The sequence below is a fragment of the Rhinopithecus roxellana genome, chromosome 10, assembly GCF_007565055.1.
Source record: "Rhinopithecus roxellana isolate Shanxi Qingling chromosome 10, ASM756505v1, whole genome shotgun sequence".
In the NCBI taxonomy this organism is placed as follows: Eukaryota; Metazoa; Chordata; class Mammalia; order Primates; family Cercopithecidae; genus Rhinopithecus; species Rhinopithecus roxellana.
In genome coordinates, this window is record NC_044558.1 from 97,737,319 (window position 1) to 97,753,621 (window position 16,303).

The window sequence follows — 16,303 nt, forward strand, 5'->3', positions numbered from 1 at the left end:
GGAGGGTGAATCTTCTCTCCAGCGCCAGTTTACCCCCAGCAGAGGAAGTCTTTCCCATTCACCCCTACCCTTTCCTCCAGATTGAAACCGTCAATGGCATCCATCATGTATTTTCTGTTATTCTTGTATTTTGCGGACTCTGAAAAGCCAGAGAATCAGGAATATCCAAATGGTACTCACCACCTCCCAACCCATTTCACAGATGAGGAAACTAAGGGCTAGAGAAAACTAATACATATGCCTTTTGAGCATAGGATGCAGTCCAGGGTTCTTATCTTGGCCTCTAAGCCCACATGGTTGGCCTTTGCAAACTCACAGGCTCATTCTAATCCACTCCACCATATGCCAGTCACCTGATCTCTCCGTACTTCCTCTCCTGTGCTTTGCTCTGTCCTGACATAGCACCTTCATGCATGCTGTTCCCTCTCCATTGCCTCCTACCTGCCTTTGCTTTTTGTTCTTCAGCTCTCAGTTGAACGAGTTCCTCTGTCTGTCTGTCTGTCTGTCTTTCCTTCCTTCTTCCTTTCCTCTTTCCTTCCTCCCTTCCTCTCTCCCCTCTTTTCCTGACTCCCTGGGCTATCATTAGTGCATTACTACATCCATCTCCTTCATATTGTTGATCAAAATTGCAATTCAGATAATTATTCATGCAATTAGTACTGTGGTCAGAAACCCTGCCCGTATTGTGTTTTGCTGATTCACCAAAAGTTTCCACAATATCTGGTGTACAGCAGGTACTTAATAATTGCTTCTTGATTGGATGGATGAATGGGTAGAATGGTGACCGGGTGGATAACAATAATATCTATTAATATCTATTTTGTAGGGCTCTTGTAAGAATTGAATGAAAAAAGCATGTAATATGTTAATACTCTAAAGTGCTCAAAAGGCATCGGTATTATTTTTCTCTAGCCCTCAGGCTCCTCATCTGTAAAATGGGTTGGGAGGTGGTGAGTACCATTTGGATATTTCTGATTCTCTGGCTTTTCAGAGCCTGCAGAATGCCATTACCATCAGGGTTAACAGAAAATGCAAGCCCCAGCACCTCCCACTGCAACCCCAGAGGGAACTAAGAAAGCACAAGCTTTTCTTTTGGTTCCCTCAGTTGCAAAGGCAGCTGAGGGAAGGCTCAGAGCAGGGGGTGCTGGAGTAGAAAGGAAGATGAGAGAATCCTAGATCCAGGCCTGGAGGCCCCAGGTCTCAGTGCTGCCTTCTTCAGCCTGGGACAGATGAACTCCACCCTTGTTTACCATCCAAGGGAAGGCAGGCAAACCTCCCTCACCTCCCATGGCCCCTCACCTCCATCTCTCCCCGTTCTGGGGAAGCCACTCATCCCCTGCTCATGTGTGTGGACTCCATTGCCTCCTTCTTCGAGCTCCTTGCTCCTTCCAACCCCAATATTTTTTCTCTCTCAATCACATTAGCACTCAAACAGGAACAAATAGCTCCATCATTTAGAAAGAGCCCCTTCCAGCGACCACCAGGTCCCCTTCACCCCATCACTGCCACATTGCCAGCAGAGTTGTCCATATTTCTTCACGTTTCCTCCCTTCCATCTACTCCTTGGCCCTTGCACTTGGCCTCTTCCCTGTTCACTGCCCCGAACCGGTTATGGGCAAGGTCTTCAGTGACTGCCCCATGCTCAATTCAACAGACAAGCTCACCTCACGTGATTACTCGGGCACAAGGGCAGATCACTCTGCCCTCCTATAGGTAATTCCTTCCCAAGATTTTACTGGGGTCTTTCCTGTTCTGCATTAGCTACTATTTATTGAAGTCTTACTATGAGCCTCATTGATTTCACACAAAAGCCCTTTGAAGGAGAGGTGTGAAGTCCTAGATTTAAATTCCAGTTCTTTCACTTACTTGCTGGATGACATAGGAAAAAGATGATCTATCTGAGCCTCAATTTGCTCATCTATAAAATGGGACTATTAAGCAGTGATGACAGCCTGAGGTTGTTTAGGAGAATGAAATTCATGAATGAATGCCGTGTTAGAGTAAGACAAACATGCTGGAAGTGCCGATAGAATAGATTGTGGTTCCTGGTATTGTTGCTGCTAGCTGGAGGTTCAGCTCTCTTCTCCTTCCTGTTTAATTTTTGTTCTGAGACGAACAGATTTGTCTGTGGCAAAGCCAGGTAAGCTTCTGGGAATGGTTTTCATTGGAATATACTGCAAAAAGGAGCCCAGACACAGGAACTTTCTAGAATATGGTTATGTTTTATATTTTTATAGGGGAATGGATTACCCAGTTGACATTAACTAGTACACTTAAAATATTTGCATTCCGCTCTATCGAAATGTTACTTTAGAAAAGCTAATATTAAATTATAACCAATGACAACATCCTGAAGTACAATGATGCTTGCAACTTACTTTGAAATGCATCAAAAATTAGGAAGGATTGAGGGATGGAGAAATGGAGAGATGGACAATAAAGTAAATATAGCAAAAGTTAACATACATCACAAAATTCTATGGAATAAGTATATAGGTGTTCACTGCATAAGTCTTGCGACTTTTCTGGAGGTTTGACTTTTTTGTTTTCCAGAATAAAATGTTGGGTTGATAGGTCGGGCGGGGCAGACCAGACTCCTTAATTTCCCCCCAAAACAGAATTCTCTATTCAAATACTTCCTGGGAGGCCAAGGCCAACCCCAAAGTAAAAGCTGTGGTTTTCAGTGCTATAAAGAAAGTTGATTTGGTTCCTAAGCCCTATAAATTAAGCAGCTGTTAGAGGCAATATTATATGCAGTTCTAGAATCAGACCAACCTGGGTTTCCATTCAGAGCTGTCATGGCCTACCTGTGTGGCACTGAACAAGGCTTTCCACTCACTAAGCCTCAGTTTCCTCACCTATGAAACAGGGCTAACAAACCTTACACAATTATGTGGGATAATGACTGTGAATTTTTCACAATGTATTTTGAGAAGCTAGGGTTGAGAGTGCAGTCTTGGGACCTAGATTCCCTGGGTTTGAATCCCTACACTGCCATGTCTGAATCGTTTGACTTTGGCCAAGTTACTCAGCCTCCCTATGCCAAGTTACCTCATTTGTAAAATGGTGAATAACAGTGCTTATGCACCTGGACTGTTTGGATGATTAGATGATTTAATGCAGGTAAAAGATTTGACAGAGCCTGGCACAGAGCAAGTGTTCAACAATTATTTAGTTCCCATAGGGGGCATCAGGGCTTAGCACACAGTAGGTGCTCAATAAATGGCAGCCCTGGTGGGCCAGGCTCTTGGCAGGCTGATGAGCCACATAACTGTCAAACCTCCCTAGTGTGTAGAAACTGCAAGAGTGATGTGGAAAAATGGAAGCCCTAGTAATGGCCTGGGGGTAGGGCACTGGGAATGAGCAAACTCATCAATTAAGGAATCGTTATCTGCTGTTGAAAAGGCGCCAGTGTCTGTTCTGGCCACCTCAAAGCCGTTCATGATCACAGGGTAATTAATCTGTGTATGACTTTCCCCTGCAGGCTAAGGCAGCACAGCTCTGCAAAGACTAACCAACATTTCCCTGAAAGCTAACAAAGACTCATCCTTCCCCATCGGACTGTAAATAGGGCCAAGAGCCACATGCTTACTAGGCTCTCAGAAGGACTTTAGCTACCATAGAAACAGCCACAGCTGATCACCACTGTTACCCCATCAGTCAAACAGGGACAGGCTATTGGTGGGGCTGCCACTAGCTCGTACAGCACTTTTGTGCAAATCAGAAAAATGTGCCCACTCCTTCCTCTGGACAGATGTTCAGCCATCCAGGGCACACAACATGTGGCTGGCTTTCAGACACTACTTTTTCTGTTGGCTGTGCCAGTGCAATGCTCAACCTGCTCAACCACATATGGCAGCTCGGTGACTGGGAAATAAGAAGGAAGAGGTCTAATCCAGCGGTGTTTTCTTGGCTCTCCAGACTGTGGGGAGTGTCACTGGAGCATGGGCAAAGGTGTCCAGCAGGGGCTTTGGAGTCAGACACCTGAAAACAAATTGCTTTTGTAGATGTATAGTTGTGGCCAGTTCCCAATCTCTCTGAATTTTAGTTCTGTCATCTGTAAAGTGGGGATGATACTGCCCTGATCATAGGTTTACTGTGGACTTCACATCACTAAATGAGATGAGGCTTGGCATAAGGACCAGTACATAGTAGATGGTCAATATATTCAGACATTGAGGTGATCCTTCAGGGGCTTCCTTTGGGCTGTGTCCTGGCAAGGGATGAACCCCAATCCCCACCCAAGTGCCACCCACCCTTCATGATACCTTGGTCAGGAGAAATGGGTTTTACTGGGAAAGTTTTTACACAGTATGACTTAAGGTAAGTTCCTCAACTGTTCTGAGTCTCAATCCCCTACCCCCCCATAGTAAAGAGGGTATAATGACTGTTCCCAACTCATAGAGAGTTGAGGGGATTCAATGAAAACATGCATATGAAGGATGCAATACTGAGTCTGGCACAGAGGAAGACCTCAAGAAACTACAAGTGTTGCTGCCTCCTCCTCTTACTCCTTCCCATCACCATCATCATCATCATCATCACTTTCATCATCACCATCATCAGCACTATCAGCAACACTCTTATCACTATCATCACCATTATCATCATCACCATCATCATAATCATCACCATCATTATCATCATCATCACCATCATCATAATCATCACCACCATCATCATTATCATCATCACCATCACCATCATCATCACCATCATCATAATCATCACCATCAGTATCATCATCACCATCATAATCATCACCATCATTATCATCATCACCATCACCATCAGTATCATCATCATCGTCATAATCATCACCATCACCATCATCATAATCATCACCATCACTATCATCATAATCATCATCACCATCACCATCATCATAATCATCACCACCATCATCATAATCATCACCATCACTATCATCATCATCACCATCACCATCATCATAATCATCACCATCACCATCATCATAATCATCACCATCAGTATCATCATCATAATCATCACCATCACCATCACCATCACCATTATCATCACCATCAGTATCATCATCATAATCATCACTATCATCATCACCATCATCATAATCATCACCACCATCATCATTATCATCACCATCACAATCATCATAATCATCACCATCAGTATCATCATCATCATAATCATCACAATCATTATCATCATCATCACCATCATCATAATCATCACCACCATCATCATTATCATCACCATCACCATCACCATCATCATAATCATCACCATCACCATGATCATAATTATCACCATCAGTATCATCATCATCATCATCATAATCATCACCATCACCATCATCATAATCATCACCATCACCATCATCATAATCATCACCATCAGTATCATCATCATAATCATCACCATCATTATCATCATCATCATCACCATCATCATAATCATCACCACCATCATCATTATCATCATCACCATCATCATCATAATCATCACCATCATTATCATCATCACCATCACCATCATCATAATCATCACCATCACCATCATCATCATCATCACCACCATCATTATCATCATGTCTGGTAGCCCCAAGAGGCAGAGAGGAGATAACAGTAAGTGTGGATTCCACTAGCAAAGGAAGAAGACTGCAAGTGGAAAGGATGAGTGAGACAGGGAGCCAGAAGGAAGAATTTATATATAAATTGACAAAATCTTAGAATTGGAAGGAACATTGGAGGCTAACAGTCTACAGTTTCATTTTACAGATGGAAAAACTGCAGCCCAGAAAGGGGAAATGACTTGTCTAGGATAAAGCAGTGAATCTGTGTTGCAGCCAGTGGGAGACTCAGTCTTTCTTCTCATTTGCTGTCACTACAGGAGCCACCAAGGGTCCTTGGTGATGAGGGATAGAGATGGGTCATCAGAAGGCTCCCTACCCTGGGAACTCCTTCTGTTGCCCATCCAGGAACTCTAAGCCTGGTGGAGTTCATCAGCCCTGCCCTCTGGCTTGCATGGTTTTCTCCTTGCTGCAGGCTGTGTGGGATGGACTGGCAGGGACACGTCTGGGAGGGAAGCCATTGGGAGTGTATCTGGGGTCCACTGGGGAAGGGCCTAGCTCACCTTGGACTTGTGTCTGGTACACAATGAAGTAACTAGGAGTTCCGCAGCTCTCAAACTCCTCCGCGCTGCACTTCTGGGCACAGAGCTGCTCATCCTCTCTGTCATGGAGTGGGAAACGGGTGGTGGGAAATCCACAGTGGCAGGCGGTGCCTGCAAGAGCTGCCAGCGGGTACTCCTGGGGATGGAGTGGGAGAAGAAGAGGAAGAGAGTTGCTAAATCCCTGAACAGCTTCAGACTCCAAATGGAGAACAGGATTTGTATTCCAACCACTGCCTTCTCTGTCAGTCTCCCTCAACTTGAGGGTCCCCAAATTCCATCTACAAACCGTGCTTTTATGATTTTGCCCTATCTGTGCACCTACTGTACTAGTGTTTACTTATTGGTTTCCTTTAAGTCGATTCACTTTTCGAAACATAACTTTCAAAGGATACTTTGTATTGCTACCACTAATAGTACTTGTGGACAAGTAGCACTTCCATACATCTCCATACTGTAAATGCACATAATATAGAAACAAAACAAGTGATTAAATTCTACTAGGCACTCTGGCCAACCAAGACTGTGAGCCTGGGGTTGGCTCCATTTTTCCTGCATAGAGAGTAGTTAAGGGTGAGAGGTGTTGACGCTTAAACACTGAGACAAAGCTTTCTCCTGGAAAGAGAACTGAAAAAGAAATCCCTTTCTCATAGTCATGCAATACACCACATGGTGAGATGGTGAGATGAGACCCATGCTTTGGGAAAAGCTGTCTGAGTCTGCTCTTTTAAGCCAAAGGAGATACTGATACCCCTGTGTACCCAGAGTCTTTGTTGGGAGAGCTGCTTCTGATTGCTTTATTTGTTCTATTGAAGAGCTAAGTGGGGGCAAGATGGACCTGAGATCTGGTGGGCACGGGTTTGTCTTTTGCCCCATTTACTTATAAACTGGACCCACCACCCCTAGTTCTTTCTGGTAGCCGGCCCAGGAATAATCAATCTGGTAGCAAACCAGGGTCACACCTGTGTGGCTGGATCCAGCCAGCTTTGCCATGGTAGCTTTGGTTTCTTTCCTAGAAGATATTAAATAGGAACTGCAGCACCTAGCTGAAGAGCAGAAGTGCTGATATACTGGAGGGTCAGCTTGGGCCATGACTGATGACATTTTCTAAATAACGAGAATCCTGGCGCCTCCTCTGACACCCTAAACCTCAGACCCTCTATCATGACACAAGCAGTTCTGTATCCCTGTCCACTTGATCACCTTAGTTTCTTTCCTTTGCCCCCTAAGAAGATCAGAGAAAACAGGAAGAGGGAGGTTTGCAGGGAGACTTCTTGTTCCCACATACACACCCTCACTTCTCTCCAGTCCTGTGTACAGTCTGACACTTTGCTACACTGGTTTGCCCCATGATTTCACTGTTACATGCCTGTTTGTCCCCCCAACTCCAGGGGATCTGTAGGTTTCCCCAGGGCCCTCTGGAAGTGAGGGAATGCCATGTGGGTGGAGGGATTCCTGCTAAGGGGAGAGCTGAACCAAATGACAGCCAAGCCTCCTTTAATCTCACAAATGTCACCTCCCATCTTCTAGAATGCTTCTTAGGAGTACAGCAAGTCCTTAAGAAATGCTTGGTTATTTGAGGTAGGCTGGTCTCTCTTGAGTAGCTGTGGGAAGCCTCTCTGGTGGGGTCACCAGGGTGGCTCAGAAGTTTAAGAGCTTGAATTTGGAGTCAGTCTCCAGTGTGAACTCCAGCTCTGCCACTCACTTCTGCTGAGAGCTTAGGCAAATGACTTCACCTGTCTGAATCTTGGTTTTCTCATTTGTGAAATGGAACTGAAAATGTCCAACTCATAGGCTTGGCCTGAGAAGTAAACCATATGATCCATGGTGCAGAGGGCTGCATGGAGGATGTTCTCAGCAAGCAGCCACTGCTGTGATGCTGCAGCCTTTTAGAATTCCAGAGAAATGCTTCATGCATTAGAAGCCCAATGAGAGAAATAGCCAAGCAGGATGACTCAGAGCAGATGGGGGCATCCAGGACTCAGGGTGTGGTCTGAGCACCCAGGAGGTGCCACAATGTAGATATCCAGCGAATGCCTGCATCCTTGAGGATAGAGATTGTATCTTGTTACTTTGCATCCCCAGCACTAAGCAGGAATCCTGACATACAGTAGGGTCTTATTAAATATTTGAAGATTTGGCATGATGGTGATATAGGACCCATGCTTTGGGAAAAGCTTTCTGAATTTGTTCTTTTAAGCCAAAGGAGATACTGATACCTCTGTGTACTCAGAGTCTTTGTTGGGAGATGTGCTTCTGATTGCTTTATTTGTTCTACTGAACAGCTAAGTGGGGGCAGGATGGACCTGAGATCTGGTGGGCAAGGGTCTGTCTTTTGCCCAATTTGCTTCTAAACTTGACCCACCACCCCTAGTTCTCCCTGGTAGCTAGTCCAGGACTAATCTGGTAGCAAACCAGGGTCACGCCTGTGTGGCTGGATCCACTGAGTCTGAGAACAGACTCAGACAGCTTTTCCCAAAGCTTGGGTCCCATATCACCATCACACTAAGGGGGCATTTACTGCAGTGTATTGCATGACCGTGAGAAAGGGATTTCTTTTTTCAGTTCTCTTTCAAGTCCTGCAGAAGAAAGCTTCTTCTTGGTGTTTAAGCATTTATATCTCCTACCCTCAACTACTCTCTAGAATGAATGAAATGCCCAACCATCTTTTGGTGGTGGAGGAGGTATGGTTCTCCTCTGGACACTTGAGTAATTAGCTCATTTTGAGAAAACGCTGGAGCTCCTTGGACATCGCTGAGTGCCAGTTACGTGCCCAGTTCTGTGCTGGGGATATTGAAGGGGGGTACAAAATGTACAAGGCATAGCCCCTACCCTCCAGGAGTTGACAGCCTGGCTAGGGAGGAAGTATAAGCAGTCAGATATCTAGCACCTTAGGCCGAAAAAAGAACATCCAACCCAGGTGCTATCCAGTGCCCAAAGCTCTGGATGACACTGCTGCCTGGCCTCTGCTTGCACCCCTCCTCCAGTGGGGAACTTCCTCTGCCCTAAGGTGGGACTGTCCTTACCTTTACTTGGTAATTTTTTCATGCTTCTAGGCCAAGTTCAAATGTCACCCCCTGATATGGTTTGGCTGTGTCCCCACCCAAATCTCATCTTGAATTGTAGCTCCCATAATCCCCATGTGTCACGGGAGGGACCTGGTGGGAGGGAACTGAATCATGGGGGTGGGTTTTTCCCATGTTGTTTTAATGATAGTGCATAAGTCTCATGAGATCTGGTGTCTTTAAAAGGGGCAGTTCCCCTACACACACTATCTTGCCTGCTGCCATGTAAGACATGCCTTTGCTTTTCCTTTGCCTTCCACCATGATTGAGAGGCCTCCTTGCCATGTGAAACTGTGAGTCTATTAAACCTCTTTTTTTTTTTTTTAAATGAATTACCCAATCTGAGTTATTTCTTCATAGCAGTATGAAAATGGACTAATAACCCTCATTCCTAACTATTCCTCAGTATTAAAACTCACTTCCTCAAAGGCAGGAAAATCTATTCTGTGTAGCTCCAGTCCGTCAGATCCACGTGAAACGGTCACATCCCTCTCCCATGTCATAGATCCCAGTCAGCGACTACATCTATCCCGGCTGAGCTGTTGCTTCTCCAGCCGAGCACGTGGTTCCTTCAGCTGTGCTGCACAGTCCCCCCTACCCCGAGTTCCGTGGGCCCCACCCTGTGCTCACCTTCTCAGTGCAGAAGTCCACGCACTTGTCCACGGACATGTTCAGCATGGCAGCTGTCACGGGTAAAGCCAGGGAAAGGTTGTCAGGCCTGCGGAAGCAGCCCCGGAACACAGCACTTCCATCTGAAGAGCCAGAGAGAAGAAGACCAGTCAGATATACAAGGAATCAGATCTGGTTGGGAAAACCACCTTCTGAAGAAAGCCCAGAGAAGGCAAGAGTCTTGCCCAAGGTCACAGAGCAAGCCAAAGCAGAGATGGAAAGAGCGGCTATGTTTTCTGTTCTTGAACATATCTGTTCATAGTCAATGAGCTTGATACATCAAAGAACGTTCTCCTCAACCCTGGGGCCTTTGTCAACAACCCAGGTCACTGAGATGACATTCTTCCTGGGCCATGCTATCTCACTTTCTTTGTCAGATTCTCATGCCTCACTTCCTCATTCCCAACCATGGCAGTGCCCCATTCGGGGAAATTATCAAGTGCGCAGAGGATTTTTGTGATTTCATCAGGGCTGAGTGTTTGAGGACTGAGGGAAGCAAGGGGTCTGGAGCTGTCCTGTCCTTACTCACTACTACTAGGGTTCTCCTCTCCCTTTCGTTGCCCTGGGCTTTAGGGGAAAAGTCCTGGGCCTCAGAAGTCCCTACCTACTCAGTACTGAGCACCAACAAGCTGCAAGGGACTGACATGTCAGAGGGAATCCCTTTAAGAAAATTTAACCCAGAAATAGTGCAGCTACACAATAAAAAATTTGGAGTCCATTGTCACATCTTCAATAGAAGTCATCCCTTAAGAAAATATTCAGAGATGTTGTCTTAGGTTGGGGCTACTGAAGCAGAGCCTGAGACAAATGTTTCATTGAAGGTGTGCTCTCAGAGAAAGAAAGCGGGAGGCAGGACCAGACAGAGCTAAGTAAGGATGTGATCTCAGCTGGGTCCCATCTCCATCCTGGTCTCATGGCAGGGATCAGGAGGAGGCTCTGGATGAGAAATTGCACTATAGAATTGGCCCCACCTTAAGGAAAGGGGACAGGCTTGCCTTGGCCTTGTCTAGCCTAGTCTCCAGTGTCAGTCAGTTTTTGGCTGAGGGCTGTACTCTAGGGTGGGGCATAACTTCCTGCGAGGGGCTGCTTGCTTCTGATGGGCCCAAGGCTATTTTTCAGAGAACGGGGCAGTCGTGAGCCACTGATTCACCAACAGTCACCACAGGAAAGGGGACTTGGGTGGGTGCCTATAGCATCCACTACAGTTGTGCGCAAAGATTTATCAGTAAGGTTGTTCATTGCAGCATTTTAAAAATTAACAAGTGAAGGAGTAGAAAAAACCTAGGTGTCCAGCAATTAGATAATTGGGCCAATAATGTCTGGAATGACAACACACAATGGAATTCTATTGAAGGTGGAATTCCATTGAAATAAACGGTGTTAAAAGTTATTTTAGCCAGAGGAAGATGTGTTTAAGATACAAAGTTAAATAAAAACTGAGAATGTCAAATCCTACATGTTATATAATAGCAATTTTGTAAAAAATTAATCTCTAGAGAGACATATACCAATGTGTTAATAACCGTGATGTCCCTGGACAGTAGGTGTGAAGGATAAATTTTATGTGTCAACTTAGCTAGGCCATGGTGCCCAGCTGTTTGGCGAAACATTGGTCTAGATGTTGCTATGAAGGTATTTTCCGTATGTGATTGACATCTACCATTAGTTGACCTTAAGTAGAGGAAATGATGCTTGATAATGTGGGTGAGCCTCATCCAATCAGTTGAGGGCCTTAAAAGCAATCCTAAGGCTTCCTGGAGAAGAAGGAATTCCATCTCAAGATGGCAGCGTTCACTGCTGCCTGAGTTTCCTGTGTGCTGGCCTGTCATACGAATTTCGGACTTGCCAGCTCTCACAATCACGTGAGCCAATTTCCTTAAAATAAATCTCTTAATATATCTACCCACATATCATATTGGTTCTAATCCTATTGGTTCTGTTTCCCTAGAGAACTCTGACCAATCCAGTAGGAATATAGGTAATTTTTATTTCCATCTCTTTGTAAAACTCTTAGTTCTAACTTTTTTCTACAATGAATATGTAGTTTTATGTAATAAAGACAAAACAAGTGAAGCCAAGGCAGGAGGATTGCTTGAGGCCAGGCATTGAAGACCAACCTGGCCAACATAGTGAGCCCTCCATCTCTATTAAAACAAAATTTAAGTGGCCGCTGTTAAATCTTTTGAAAGGCTGGTGACATACATTTACAATTGGGTTATTTCTCAAATTCTGAGTTGTATATACCCTTCCGGAAGCATAGCCATCCACATAAAACAAAGGGCATTGTTAACACAGTGTGATGAAAACCATCAGCACAAAAACAGACCCCATTTATTGAATCCCTATTATATGTCATCTCCTCTGCTGAGTACTTCAGAAACGTCAGCTCATGTCACCTTCTTGAAAATCCTGCAAGGTTCATTGTAAACTCTCATTTTACAGATGAGAGAAACAGGGCTTTGAGAGAAGAGGTTGCAAGACAAATCTAAGGACCCATCGTTTGCAAAAACTTACTGAGGCTCAGAAGCAAAGTGTTAGCCCTTGGAAAAAAGCGAAGCAAGTTGCAAAAACCATATGTCTCTCTCTGTAGCGGTGTCTGGGTCTATCGAGAGTGTAAAATCGTTTTTTAGCATACACATATATATTTACATTTATGTGCAGAGAAGAGGATATGGAATAACTCCCTGAGCAGAAGGGTGGGGGGAGGGTGTTTATGAATGATAATTTTATATTTTAGCCATCAAAGACACCCTAGTGATTCTTTCTACCACATGGCACCTGATAGGCTGAAGTTGCTTACTGCAGTGACAAACCAAGAAAACTAAGAGGACATTAGGAATTTGGTTAAATGACTAATTCCCAGGGCATCCCTCAAACTCCTGCTGTCTTAACTTTCTGGGTTTCTGGCTTTATCCTGGTGAGACAAGTGGCAGTGGTAGTGGTGATAATGTCAGGATGCTGCTCATCTGCTCCGTGGTCCCTCCAGGCCTCAGTTTCCCCACATATAAATGAGGACTGGGAGTTAAACTGTGCAGTGACTCTCATGCCTACTACCCTGGGAACATTCAAAGAAGTGTGGGAACACCTTTGATGGCTCCAGTGGTTTGAGATCACTGGCACTTGAAGGGCTGGGGCCGGAAATGTGTATGCCTGTTCTGTACAGGACAGCCCTTCACCTCCTAAATGAGCACGTGCCACATCCCAAATGCCACTAGTGCCCTGTAGAGAAACACTGGACAGTCATCCATTTTGTGGCCTGGGTTGCTGAGTGGGATGCCCTGTAAGGTCACCTAGAGCATGATGTCCATAGCATGTGCCATACACATTGTGTGTGTGTCTGAGTTTTCCTCTGTTGCTCAGGTTGGAGTGCAGATCTCGGCTCACTGCAACCTGCGCCTCCCAGGTTCAAGTGGTTTTCCCGCCTCATTCTCCCGAGTAGCTGGGATTACAGATGTGTGCCACCACACCCAGCTCAATTTTTGTATTTTTAGTAGAGATGGGGTTTCACCATGTTGGCCAGGCTGGTCTGGAACTCCTGATCTCAAGTGATCTGCTTCTCTCAGCCTCCCAAAGTGCTGGGATTATAGGTGTGAGCTGCCACACCCACTGGGGAAGTGGGCATTTGAGCTAAAGATTTACGGCAATGAGTTGGGGGGGGTCCCAAGCACTGTGGATGAACTCTTACTTAACCAGATAACTCAGCCGGATGCTAAGTCAGGTCACTGGGCAACGAGATGCTAACTTTCCCTCTCTTTCCACTCCACTTGAATTTACTGAGTTCCTGCGAATGTCAGGCTCCATGCTGGGAACTCTGGGTCCACTCAGTCTGCACAGCACCCATAGGTGATAGATGCTATGAGTACCTCCATCTCACAGATGATAAAACTGAGGAAGCTGAGGCAGGCTCGCTGGCTTCCAGTGTTACAGAGCTGGCAAACAACAGGGTGAGATCAAAGCCAGATTTCCCTGTCTCCAAAGCCTGTGCTTCTTCCAATAATAATGATACTATTATGAATAGATGCTTATATTAATATAATATTAGCCCGGTGCAGTGACTCATACCTGTAATCCCAACACTTTAGGAGGCAACGACAGGAGGATTCCCTGAGCCCAGGAATTTGAGATCAGCCTGAGCAACATAGCAAGACCCTATGTCTACAAATAATTTTTTTTTAAAATTAGCTATGGGTGGTGGTGCATGCCTGTAGTCCCAGCTACTCAGGAGGCTGATATGGAAGAATTGCTTGAGCCCAGGCAGTTGAGGCTGCAATGAGCCATGATCATGCCACTGCACTCCAGCCTGGTTGACAGAGTGGGACCTTGTCTTTAAGAAAAACATAATATTTTTGTGATTGTTATTGCTACCATGTACTGATTGTATGGTATGTGATGGGAAGTAGGCTGAGCTGTTCACACATGTGTCTCACTGAACTCTCCCATTCACCCTGGTCATATGGGGCTCCCCATTTTCACAGATGAGGAAACTCAAGGCTCAGAGGACTGAAACTGCTTGATGTGAGTCACCCAGCTTGTAAGAGTCAGACTTACATCTTTGATATTTATCAAGTGCCAGGCATTGTGTAAAAGCTTGATATATCTTATCCAGTGGAACCTTCCTAACCCTTAGCAGGAAGATCTCATTCTCTCCATTATAAAGAAGAGAAAACAGGTGCAGAGGGGAAGTGACTTGCCCAAGGCCATACAGCTGACAAGTGGCAGTGTCTGGATTCCAACCTGGGAATGTCTGAACTCCAAGTCTGCACTCTCCTGGGCTGTCCCTTTTTAAAAAAGCCACCCCTGGCTTTAGCATTTCACAACAGTGGGACATTGATTTTCTCTCTCCCACCCTTCATGTCCACTCTGCTTTTCACCACAAATCATTCAGAAAGTCAGGGCTGTCACTCTGAGGTCCCTTGGCACTGGAGTCTGATTCTTCTTTAAGCATCCTCAAATGTCCAGATCTTGACCCCAGGTCTCTAGAACCAACTTCAAATTGTTAACCTCCCTCCCCTCTTCCCCACCAGGATCCTATTTGAGGGACCATCATGAAATCCTCCCAGGTCGTAAGCTAGAGCTTGGAGGGTTGCTAAAGACAGTATTTTGGGGGTTGGAGCCAACAGAGGCCCCTTTAGGGCTGGGGCAGTCCTGGGTACCCTTGTAGGGATCCCAAGCCCACCAACTCTTATCCTCTAATGTGAGTCCTTTCTTGAGTCCTGTTCCACTACCCTGGTGGGGTCTGAGGCCCCCAACACAGCAGTGTGTTGGGAAGACACAGTCTTGTCTGAAGAAGTGAGTGGTGTTTGCACATGTGTGTGCATGTGTGTGTGTGTGTCTGTGCATTAATGGGGGCAGGAGAGGCTGTGTGAGGGCACTTGTGGGTCTGGCTGCACTGAGATTGTTTGAGCAGTGGGATGTGACACTGAATGTGTGTCTGTTGCTGTGCACACAGTGCTCATCTGTGTATGAAAGGGTGTGAGTGATGATGTGTGCATCCCACGTGTATGTGTGACTATGCTCATGCCAGTGTGAGTGCAGATCCACCTGTCTGGGCATGTGGATGCTGACCTCTGAGAATGCAAATGTGACCCTGTAGACCGTGCTCATCTGCATATCATGGGTCTGTGGGAGAACATAGGAGTCTCTGGCCCTGTGCATTTGACTGTGCGCTTCTGTAGATAACTTGTGTGGTTGTGCATCAAATCAACCTCTAGGAGGGCGAGTCTTACCATAAGGTGTTTGTGCACGTGGAGACAACAACCCCAGGGGCTCTCTCTGGGTTGCCTGGCAACCAGCTGGCTGAGAAGAGGGCTCCTCTTCTCCTAGTAGAGGATGAGGCTGGGCTTCAGCCAGTCCCTCATGAGCCCAGTTCAATGCCACCAGGGGTTTGACATTTCCCAATCATCTCAAAGGCTGGCACCTAGGTTCAGATAAAAATATGTATTTCCCCAGTGCAAGGGGAAATGCACCATAAGAAGAGAGAGTAACTGGATGGGTAGATCCCTCTGATGGAGTGCAGCCCAGGTGGAGTCTTTTCCCAGGATGCCAAGAGCACTGGGGACCCTTGCACCTGGTGCCCACAGCCAGGGACACTGCTGGTGTCTGTCCCAGTTGTTTGCATCACAGTGGATCTCATATACAAGTCATCTCTGTATGGGAGTGTGCATGTCTGACTGTGGGCATGTGAAAGCTGAAGCAAGCCCAGGGTGGTCTTTGGGGTTCTTCACCCTCAGGAGTCACCCTTGTATCCCCTAAGAGCATGACCCCAAATAATTGAAGGCACTGGAGCATCACTCAGGGCCTGTGGGTGGCACATATGCATCTTCCTCTAGGCTTCCTTGGCCAAGGGCGCTGCCCTCTCCCCTGTCCCCAAGCTGGGCACCCATCTTTTGGGCTCAGTCCGCTGATGGGTCATATTAACA

The 16,303-nt window shown here is 45.9% G+C and overlaps 1 protein-coding gene across 2 annotated transcripts in view; it reads right to left on the bottom strand.

Moving 5' to 3' along the window:
- WSCD2 (WSC domain containing 2) overlaps positions 1-16,303 on the bottom strand; it is a 131,860-nt gene that overhangs the window by 25,730 nt on the left and 89,827 nt on the right. For both annotated transcript variants that reach the window (XM_010360633.2, XM_010360627.2), the window contains 2 exons: positions 9,846-9,967; positions 6,115-6,289 (listed from right to left, as the gene is read on the bottom strand). In XM_010360633.2, coding sequence (XP_010358935.1) covers positions 6,115-6,289; positions 9,846-9,967 — 297 coding nt within the window. The remainder of the gene's footprint in view (positions 1-6,114; positions 6,290-9,845; positions 9,968-16,303) is intronic.